The 11,504-nt window shown below is 49.6% G+C and overlaps 1 protein-coding gene across 2 annotated transcripts in view; it reads right to left on the minus strand.

Moving 5' to 3' along the window:
• Nucleotides 1-10,734, minus strand: part of SOS2 (SOS Ras/Rho guanine nucleotide exchange factor 2) — a 44,123-nt gene extending 33,389 nt beyond the window's left edge. Inside the window, exons 1-3 of one of the 2 annotated variants that reach the window (XM_015865945.3) lie at nucleotides 10,328-10,734; nucleotides 3,713-3,838; nucleotides 628-759 (exon numbers count right to left, since the gene is read on the minus strand). In XM_015865945.3, the coding sequence (XP_015721431.2) occupies nucleotides 628-759; nucleotides 3,713-3,838; nucleotides 10,328-10,414 (345 nt within the window). In that variant the 5' untranslated portion in view covers nucleotides 10,415-10,734. The remainder of the gene's footprint in view (nucleotides 1-627; nucleotides 760-3,712; nucleotides 3,839-10,327) is intronic. The other variant, XM_015865946.3, reaches the window with a different exon arrangement.
• Nucleotides 10,735-11,504: the final 770 nt, after the last annotated feature.

Here is an 11,504-nt window from a genome sequence, read left to right on the forward strand (position 1 = left end):
ATCATTAAAAAACCAAAAGGTCTCCATGGGCACAGCATGAATAGATACTAGGTGGCACGAAACCTTGACTGCAAGTAAGAAGCTCTACATCTGTTATAACTGACACCTGAAAACTGAGCTGGTCACGCTGCTCATGGCAACAATAATGCCTGTGTCTGTTCTTCTGTAACATCACCACACATTTACAGATTTTAAAACGAAGGTATCAGTGATATTTAACACTAACTGAAAGGACAGTGATACACTTCTTGGTCTACAGCACACAGGGAACAGGATCTACTTGTTCCCTCCTGTTTTGGTTTCTGCAGCATTCTGAAACAAATAGAACCATCAAAACTACTGAAGTGGGTAAGGCATTTGAGTTAGTTTTTAACATAAATAAAACCCAAACAGAGTCATGTTTCAAAGTAGAGTAACACAGTAGATGAACTCAGGGATCTAAATTTGTTACACACTACAATGCATCTGTCCTACCCTAAGATGACTATTTACTCTTTCTTCCAATACAAGAAACTTACCTAACAACACAAATTCAGCAACTATTCTAAAAGTTATGCTGGAGGGCAGCAGAACAGTTGGGGTGTGTGAGGTGCAGAAGCAGCAGTCACCAACCGCTGCATTAAGTACCTTTAATAAGGGGTGTATTTTGTCCACAGGCAGCAGGAGAGGGTTTCTTCTTTTCCGTTTCTCTATAGCTGACTGCGCATCGGCAATGGCCCATTTGTCTATGGGATGAGGAAACGTCTTCTGAACGCGCTCCTGTCCAAACACCGACACACTCAGATTAACCACATTAATCAAAGAGAAGTTTAAAAAACAAAACAACAAATTGCTTCCCCTGCACTATGGATAATTATCCTCCTCTGCAGTGTTTGGAATACGTTTTACTAACTGTTATCTCCTCACCTAAGACAGCTGTGTGCAGTAACCCCAACCAACCTTCCCGCCCCAAGCACGAGGAACTTCCCATCTCCTACAACAGCTCCTGCTCTATGATCTTTAGATCACATGAACTGCAAGAAACTGCAGTTGAGATCAAAATATAAACATCAGGAATTACTGAACAGCTCACAACTTAAATGAAGAAAACAAGTTGTTACTGTTCCTATTTCATAAAAGGATGCAACTTGCACTATATCAGGTGAAGTTCAGGGCAGAAAAGAAAAGCAAGCACAGATCTTCCAGCTGTGCCACATCCCTGGAGGTTTTGAAGGCCAGGTTGGATGGGGCCCTGGGCAACCTGGGCTGGTATGAAATGGGGAGGTTGGTGGCCCTGCCTGTAGCAGGGGGATTGGAGCTTCGTGATCCTTGAGGTCCCTTCCAACCCAGGCCATTCTTTGATTCTGTGAGTTGATGAAGGATGAAGGAGCACTTTGTGCTCTGCTAGCCTGCACCTTCCCTGCTGCACTTTGCAATTTCAGGCCATTTTTTATACAGATTTTATATACATTAACATCTCCCCACCTGCATAAGAACAGGTGGGATGACGCCTCCATAAGAGAACCAGATGCTTTGGGCTGCAGTCCCACATGTTAGCAATCCCAGGCTAACACATGCAAAACTCCATCCTGCTCTCCACAAGCTCTCCAGGCTTCCTGCTGCAGCAGCAGCCCTATATGCTGGGAGCGAACTACTGGGAGAATTAATCTAATCCAAATTCTGATGGCTGCTTCTTAAGCAACTCTAGAACAGATTTTCTCTAAGCTAAATAGCCAGCACATAACAAACACAAAAGACAAGCGAGTTGTTTTCCAGGATGCTGCAACTACATTCTGTTTGCAGCAGATTACCTGATTTTACACCCCAAAAGCTGTTGCACAGCTCGCTACTGTACTGCTACACACACTCTGAAATGGAAGAGGAGGCCTGAGGTCTCCCTAGAGGCAGCTTTCTAGCACCTGCCATGGCCATCCAACAGGCAGCTCTCTGTGCCAGCTGTCTGTGCCAGGTGAACACGCTGCAACCTTTTCTGGGCAGCAGCCTGACACTGCAGGCTGCTCTCACTGGTGTGAGCTTCCCTTGAAAAGCTACCAGGAAAGCACGTGTAAACAGGCACAACGTGGAATTCGGATGCCCTTTAACAAGTCACGTATCACCTGCTCCAGGATTTTGCCAGTGTTTTGTTGGGGATCATTTGAAAGGCTTTTACTATTTATAAAATGTTTATACTTTGGGATTTTTGACCTCCATCTTGCAAATGCTTAGGTTTAGTATTGTGCACAAATAGTTCCCGCAACTCCAGGCTGTTATGTGAACAGCTGCACGATAAAATTTAGAGACTGTCATCTCTTAAGCTTAAAACAGCAGAGGAGCAGAGCCAGCCTTCACCTGCAGCTCTCAGATGGCTGCTGGTCAGCAATCTCACCACTAAACCATAACAAAGCACTCAATTCTACTTTCCCCGCTCAGAAAGGGTCTGAATTTACTGACATACTCAACAATAAGGTCCTGGGGAATATTTTACCACTACTTAGACAGAGCTGTGTTTTTATACTAAAGAACTGTTACAGTGCCAAGTGTAATAATGTCTTATAATTTGCAGCTTTAAACTGCCAGGTATGATTAAAACACAACACACAGGATTTAGCATCTGCTGCAATATCCATAACCACAGCTCAGAGTGCTGCCAGTTTCCTCACAGGGCTGTGAGCTCTCCTGCACACAGCAGTTCATGGAGCACACATATAACTAAGGAAAAATAACTCAGATGCACACAGAGTACTCAGTCATCCCTTAACTCAGAAGCAGAAAATGATGGAGTCGGTGTATATAATAACCAGTGCCCTCTCAAACTGTCCTGCCTAGTGAAGGGTTTGATCTCCGGCAGCTGGAGAATGAACACAGAACTCAGCTTCACATCTAATCCACACTCAAAGCAGTAACAATCCTGAGAGCTATTAGGGGACTATTAAGTTTTACTTAGCCACACTATAATCTTTATGCATCAGTATTATGAAATACATTAATCATAAACCAATATTAATGAATCAAGTTGAATAAAGGGCAATTATTGCATCCAGTAAGGATACAGATCTCCTCAGGTAATAATTTCACAAAGGTTTATTTCCATGAGGAACATATAGCACACGGGGTGAGGACTTCATTGTGCCTGAGGCTGAAAATCCTTGACATGCAGACTGATGCAAAATTAATGCTCTGCAAAGCCATAATGGATCACAGCTACACGAGAGCACCTTCTCCCGCTACACTGCACACTCCATGAGAGCTCTCATTTTTAACCGATGACACAAAAGCAGACAGCTGCAATATTACACGAGCCTCAGTGAGTTCCAGGAACACACAACTCTACCCCTCAGTTCACAGCCCAGGCCTAACCTTTCATTACAGCATTTTCTTTTCCTGCATATTAATGTCAAAGAGTGGGAAAGAAATTACAACATCCTTTCACTCTTAAGTCCAAATGTACTCAAGCAGCAGAAAATCCCCCAAAGTACTCTGCATTTTTAAAAACAAGGCTGAAAGCAAAAATTCCCACCATTTCCATGCTGATATATGGCATAAGAAAATTAATATCCAATTAAACTTGCTTTATGAAACCTGAATACTGTTTAATCGTTTAGAAAAACAGCATTGCTAAGCTCTGCTCTTCAGATACACTCTGCTTCAACTTCAGGCTGCACTGCTCACAATACCTTTGTTCCTCCCAGTGATCCTAGAAGCAAGCACTTGTTTTTCCTGTAGCTCATCTTACCTCCACATCTTGGACTGTGCGTGGCTGGGCGATGCATAGCTTGTTTAGCAGCTGAAGTATCAACTCCTCAATGTAGTAGAGGGAATCTTCCTTTGCTGAAAGGTTGGGGTGCACCTGTTGCTGAACCTGTCCCAAAGAAGTTGTAAAAATTAGTCTTTTTTGACACTTCTTTTCAATTGAAAACTGTTTACCCTTTATGGCTGCGAGGAAGTTCCAAGCCAAGGCAGATTTCTGCTGAAGATGCAGAGAAAGCCATTGCTGTAATTCCAGTTATTTGCTCACAGAATGAGCAGCACGCAATTATTCCTAACCCTGATAACAAGTACTGGGTGATCTGTGAACAGAGGAGCCCAAATGCACTGCAGGAAAACCAGGAAAGGAGAAGTGAACAGTCTAGCAGGGCAATGAATGAAGGTGCTCTTAAAATTGTGGCAATGAAAAGCCATGGCCACAACATGGACAAGGGCTGGAACAACATGGACAAAGGCTTGGAGATGCCTGAGAACCAGAAAACTAATTAAGCATGAAACTCCATCTGGGGCATGAGAATGGGAGGTATCAAACTCATACTGCAGTGCAGGAGACCTAAAGAAAAGCATGTATCAGAATCCAATCCTCCTGACTGACAAGTATGGTGTGACACATGTGGACGACCACTTCCCTTTATTGCCCAGCAGGATAATGCATTTCTCTCACTTCATGGAGCTGAATTGCTGCTTTCATTTCCAAGGCAGATCTGGAGCACACAACTATAGCAGGAGGCTGCAGCACCCACCCACAAAAGCCAGAGGGCTGCAGCAACTCACCTGGCCCCTAATTGTTCTCCCACTACAAATCACTTGGACCCAACAACTACCTTACCCAATAAAAGAAGAAAACCCACCCTCCAGAGTCAACCTATACACTCAGCTTTCCCTGGCAGCCTCAGTCAGGAAAGCACTAACTAGACCTTAAACTATAGCCAACACACTCATAAATAACACTGTCCAGGGAAATTCCCTACCTTCCCCCAGACAAATTATACGTGAATTGCCTCAAAACAGTCACCTTACATACCCACACTGACATCCTGCACGTGGTTTGAAGAACAAGACAAACAAAGCAGCAGGGCTGGTTATGTTGGAGCAGGTAACCAAGGCAGCAGGCAGGGTGCTGAGAGCACAGCCCTCATGCTACACCCCAGGACAGATGCTCCCACCTAACTGTGAGGGTTGGACTCCGCACTGGCAGCCCTGCTCTGCAGATGAAGCATCTGCATGATCAGGTACTAGTGGAAGTAAAAAGCAGCCATCAGAAAGCCAAAACCACTCCATGAAAACACTTAGTTAAGCCTGCAGGTTTTCAATAATACAGGAACTTTTCACGTTCTTCCTGAACAGGAGAGCTGAACTCACAGAACAATGGAGCACCAGGAAGTGCCAAGTTAAGGTCCTGCCTCGCTTGTCTCTGAAGAGCACTGCTCCAGCATTAGAAACCAACTAGGAAACAAGCTGCAGCCATGAGAAGGAGCTCCCTGAGATGCCCCTCAGCACCCGGAGTATTTCCCTCAGCATTATGAGGAGTGCATGAGTACCTAGAAGTCAGGAGGACAAGCAGAGCACTCAGCCCTCCTCCAGCTCCACAGAGATCTCAGTTGCACTCAGTGAACACAAACCTAAATCCTGCAGCCCCGTTTGCCTTCCTGAGACAACTCCCTGAGGCCTTGCACTTGAAATGACACCACAAGGGATCATCAGTGCAGCAGTCCCTGGCTGTATGAGTAGTTGTGCTCTACACACCCTGACTGAGAGAAAATGATTTCATAGTGAGACATGGACAAAACAGAGCAAGTTATGAACACCATGCACTCGCTACACAAAGCAGATGCTGCTGCATCAAGGGCAGGACATTTGCTCTACACAGAATTCAACTAAACTCTGACTGAAAGATGTGAAAAAACAGGGAGAGGGTGTCTGATAAAACACAGAACACAGGAGGAATGACTGAGGGTGTTTCTTACAGGAGGCACATACAGTGATCTCAGGCTCTGAGCACACCATTAGCTGGCATGGAATGACACACCACAGCTAACACAGGAATCCATCTGGATCTGACATGTAGCTGCTTCCTTTAAGGGCCAAAATACTTAAGAGCACAACACGTTGCACCAAACAGCTCTTGAGAACCAGCCTGTCAGCTCCATTCTGACCCACGGGAGCTATGGCACAAAGTCTGAGCCTCGACAACACCTGGACTCGGAGAAATTGTGTAGTATAAAATCAAGGGCCCAAGTGCTGTACCTGCAACAGCAACTAATTGAGAGAAAAAGAAAGTCAGGCCTGCAAGAGGCTTCCTTCTGAGCTGCACCACTGGGACAACCCCGCGGTTTGGCTGTACTGACTCAATAGATCTTTACGTAACACACATGTTTTGGTAGTAAAAACACATTCGGAAAGCTCCAGTTGTTCCACAGTAAGAACACGTGCAAAACAAGATACTGCTCAGAAAATAAACAAAGCCTGAAAAACAGCCTAACCCAGGATGTGTCTATGGAGTCACTGCACAGCAGATACCAGCAAAGACCTGCTTCCTTATTTCTGCACACGACAGCATCCCACCTCTCTCATTACATTCTACATGATGACACTTTTAGTGCTCACAGAACCACAGAATGGCCCATGTTGGAAGGGACCTCAAGGATCACGAAGCTCCAACCCCCCACCACAGGCAGGGCCACCAACCTCCACATTGATACCAGCCCAGGCTGCCCAGGGCCCCATCCAACCTGGCCTTGAACACCTCCAGGGATGGACGGGGCATCCACAGCCTCTCTGGGCAGCTGTTCCAGCACCTCACCGCTCTCACAGTAAGGAACTTACCCCTGACATCCAACCTAAACCTTCCCTCCTTCAACTTCAATCCATTTCCCCTTGTCCTGCTGGTATCAACCCTCTCAAAGAAGCACAAAGATTTCAAGACCTGAAGAGACATCCCAAAGAAAAACACAGCACCAACTCCCCTGGAATAGCTGCACCAATTCCTGACTTTATTTCCAGCACAGCGCTTTCCAGACGGCTGATCTTCCTCAAATCAAACTGTAGCAAATGCTGATAGAGGAGCAGTGTGAAGTAGGCTCTTAAACAAAACACAGCTTAATAAACAATCCACTTGCAATTGACCCTGACCCAGCTGGTGGCTTTCTATGATGGAGTGACAGCATTGGTGGACAAAGGGCAGCTGATGTCATCCACCTGCTCCTCTGCGAGGCCTGAGATACGGCCCAGCACCACAGCTTTACCTCCTCTATAGCAGAGAAAGATGCATTTGAAGGCTGGGCTGCTCTGTGGAAAAGCCAGGCTGGATGTGGCTCTGGGCAGCCTGGGCTGCTGGTTGGTGACCCTGCAAACAGCAGGGGGTTGGAGCTGGATGAGCACTGTGGGCCTTTGCAACCCAGGCCATTTTGTGATTCTATGATGACACCCAACTGTGCAGTGACACGACGGAAGGAAGGAACGCAGCCAGAGGGACCTGGACAGGCTTGAGAAGTGGGCCCACGAGAACCTCACAATGTTTGACAAGGCCAAGAGCAAGGTGCCACACCTGGGTCACGGCAGCCCCAGCTGTGTGTACAGACCAGGAGAAGAACACTGAGAGCTACACTGCTGGGAAGGACTGGAGGGTTCTGGTGGATGAGAAGCTGGATGTGAGCTGGCAGTGTATGCTTGCAGCCTGGAATGCCAGATCGCTCAGATGTTAAGGGGAAAGTCTTCACTCAGAGGGTGGTGAAGCCCCAGCACTGCCCACAGCTGTGGGTGCTCCAACCCTAGAGGTGCCTGAGGCCGCAGACGGGCCCTGGACAGCTGAGCTGGGGGCACCCAGCCCATGGCAAGGGTGGCTTTAGGGTCCCTTCCAACCCACCCATTCTGCAACTCTCTGATTGCAGGATTTCAGCTTTTACACTGCAACCATTCAATGCCTGGTTAACAAAATAAGATACATAACACAGTTACTGTGCTACAAAAAGCCTCTGGGATGCAGATCACCATCCAGCTGCCCTATGCACAGGGAGGGCTCACTGAACTGCCACCCTACAGCACCACTTTAGCATGAACACAAACCTTTTCATCCTCAGCTACCTGACTGCTGATGGGTAGTGCAGCTGGAGAAGGACAGAGCTGCAGGGGAGGACGTCCCATGGGAAGTGCAGGCAGGTGCTGACTGTGCCCTTTAATGCAAAGGGTCAAGCAGAAACACATGTAAAGTTCATACGTACACAAACACTTGTTTGCATCTTAAAATTAAACATCTGGATTTTATTCACCCTTATAAAATGCCTTAAGTTGAGACAAACCCCAAGCAAACCAGGCTCAGCCCTTCACACCCTCCTCCCGGCAGCAAACAACTTGTGGTTTTTAATTTGTAGGAAGCGTTTTCTAATTGCTGCCAAAGAAAACCGTGCTGCTCCTTCTACTTCTTTAAACACCTCAGCTCCAAGAACCACCTTCATGCTGTGCCAGTGCCTGAGAAATTTCTCCTCCCACCGTTTGCCAACTGCAAAGTCTAGAAGCCGTAGTTAAGCTCAGCAGCGCAACAGCTGGGGAAAAAAACACACAGAAAAAAAACATGAAAAAAAATAGGATTTAAGCAAAAGGAACCAGCCCATTTGGCTCCTCATTTATGATAGAGAATATTTCTGCAACAACAGAAATCAGCTTATTCAGAAACACGGGACCAAAACCAACCTACAGAGATACCCAACCACTGAGAGGAAGACAAGAGGAGCAGAAATAAGCCTGCTGCTAAAGAAGGCTCCATGGCCAGCAGTGCATAGAGACCTGGTGCTTGTAAACCTCCCAGCTGGAAGAGCATAAATACACAGAACTACCTTAACAATTCCACCACATCTAGGTTCCAAGGCAATTCTGCTAACAATACGGTGATCTGAACACACTAAAGATGTATCTTTTTGTAATCATGTCTTGCTGCTTAGTTCTGTTTTTTTCCCCTAAGAAGACAGCCTCGAGCTCACACGACTTAGCACTCTTTCATCACTCTTTCACCACCTAACGATAACAGAATGGCTGGGGTTGGAAGGGACCTCAAGGATCACAAAGCTCCAACCCCCCACCACAGGCAGGGTCACCAACCTCCACATTGATACCAGCCCAGGCTGCCCAGGGCCCCATCCAACCTGGCCTTGAACACCTCCAGGGATGGACGGGGCATCCACAGCCTCTCTGGGCAGCTGTTCCAGCACCTCACCACTCTCACAGTAAAGAACTTCCCCCTGACATCCAACCTAAATCTTCCCTCCTTCAACTTCAATCCATTTCCCCTTGTCCTGCTGTTATCTGCCCTCTCGAAGAGTTGACTCCCCTCCTGTCTGTAGGCTCCCTTTAGGTCCTGGCAGGCTGCACTGAGGTCACCCTGCAGCCTTCTCTTCTCCATGCTGAACAAGCCCAGCTCCCTCAGCCTGTCTTTGCAGTGGAGGTGCTGCAGCCTCTGAGCATCTTTGTACCATCAGGTACCAACCTGTTCCTTTGATGCACAGTGGGATTTCTGCAGAACAGCTTCCAGCCATCCCACCAATAACAACAATGCTTCCTTTACCCAAGAACCAGATGTAAACAAAGCAATACACCATGAATTTCTAACACGTTCTGGTTTAAAGCCAACCTCCCCCCTCCCACTGTTTGTATCAGAGCATCCCATCTTTCAGGCAGGGTTTCCCAGCTGGCAGCACCTCCAGCACAGCCTGCAGCAGCCAGAATGATGAGCCTGCTTTGTTTTGACTCACTGATACCACACGTTCAGCAAAGAAACGCACCTTACGGTGGGATTGCTTCATGCTAAAGGGTGGGTGCGGCTGACGAGGAGCTTTCCCAGGAGGAGAAATGACACCTATAAGCAACTGTACATTTTAACAAGCAGACACTGGGGTTGAAAACTGATTTTCTCAGGTTAGAAAGAAAGCTCATAGAATGGAGCCCCTGCTCTGTTTCTTTCAGACCCAAATCAAAGGTACAGAAGTGGTCAGCACTGCTAGGAGCAGCGTCAATTCTCTGGCTTCTACACAGTGCTTGTTTCACAACTAAAAACGCCTTTTAGGTTTAATGAGACCGGCCGGGGTCAAACTGCCACAGCCCCAGCTCGGCCGGGATGGTGGTGGTGCCTTGTGACAGGGTGACGTGGGGTGCTTTAACTGCGGGCACCCAACTGCACAGCACTGCACAGTAACACAGCACCGCACAGCACTGCTCAGCACCGACTGCCTGACCTACAGCAGGAGCCTCTGAGTGCTTTGGGTCGGGAGGCCCCAAACCCCCGCCGTGTGCTGGGCACCCCCAGCTCAGCTGCCCACAGCCCGTCAATGGCTCCGGGCACCTCCAGGGATGGGGCAGCCACAGCCGGTGCCTCACGGCCCTCCGGGTGAAGGATTCCCCTGTAACATCCATCACAAATCACCGCTGTTTCAGCACGAAGCCGTTCCATTTAGTGTGTAGGAAGCCGCGCTCCTCACGCGCTCCCTTTAACTCAGTGTCAGGAAGGAGCCCGGCTCAGGACGGCCCCGTTCGCTCGGTGCTGTCGGTCCGCTCGGCCCCGGGCAGCCCCGCCGGGATCGCCCCCCGCACTGACCTTGCGCAGGGCGGGCACGAAGAGCCCCCGCCATTTCGGGCCGTTCTCCTCGCCGAACAACTCGTAGGGCTGCGGCGGCGGCTGCATGGCGGATACCGGCCCTGCGCATCGGGACCGCCCGCAGCGCCCGGGCCGAGGAGGGGGCGCTGAGGGGGAACGAGAAGCCGCCGCCGCCCGTCAGGGCCGGGCCGGGCCGCGCTGGTCTCTTCGCCGCCCGCTCGTCATGCGAGGCCGCCGCTCGGCTCGCCGCTCACCCCCCCGCCCGGGCGGCCATCACATCGGGCGCGGGAGGGGCCGTGCTCCGTGCCCTGCTCCGGGCCGTGCTCCGGGCGCTGACGGGGCGGCGGCTGAGGCGCCGTGGGCCCCGCTCGCTGCGGCCCGCTACCGCCGCCGCCCTCCGAGCGCATGCGCCGCAGCCGCCACGCCGCCCTCTGCCCTGTCGCTACAGCGCCCCCTGCCGGCAGCGCCAAGCTCAGCACCGGGACTGCGGGCGGCGCAGCGCTACAGCTCGGGGGTCATTCCGCTGTGATACCGGGTGTCAGCCCGTTGTGATACCGGCTGTCAGCCCGCTGTGATACCGGGTGTCAGCCCGTTATGATACCGGGTGTCAGCCCGTTGTGATACCGGGTGTCAGCCCGTTGTGATACCGGGTGTCAGGCCGTTGTGATACCGGGTGTCAGCCCGTTGTGATACCGGGTGTCAGCCCGCTGTGATACCGGGTGTCAGCCCGTTATGATACCGGGTGTCAGCCCGTTATGATACCGGGTGTCAGCCCGCTGTGATACCGGGTGTCAGCCCGTTATGATACCGGGTGTCAGCCCGCTGTGATACCGGGTGTCAGCAGTATTGTGATACCGGCTGTCAGCAGTATTGTGATACCCTGCAGCATCACTTTGGAAAACCACACTCTTTTACTCACAATCCAGGCAGGCTGATGGAGCCGTCCCAGAGCTGCACCCCCTCAAATACACACATTCATACATTTTCACACACACACGAGCGAGGTGTAAAGTCTCACTATCATCATTCACAGAATCACTCCTTTACAGAAGGTTTATAGCGAGCTCTAAAAGCGCAGACGCTCTGCTGTGTGATTTGGAGGCTGCAGGTAAGTGCTGCCATCCCCTGAGCACAAGGCACAGCTGGGCACACATTAAATGCACTTCGACTCACCGTG

Source organism: Coturnix japonica, chromosome 5 (assembly GCF_054131305.1).
Source record: "Coturnix japonica strain WE chromosome 5, WE-NBRP24, whole genome shotgun sequence".
Taxonomy (NCBI): domain Eukaryota; kingdom Metazoa; phylum Chordata; class Aves; order Galliformes; family Phasianidae; genus Coturnix; species Coturnix japonica.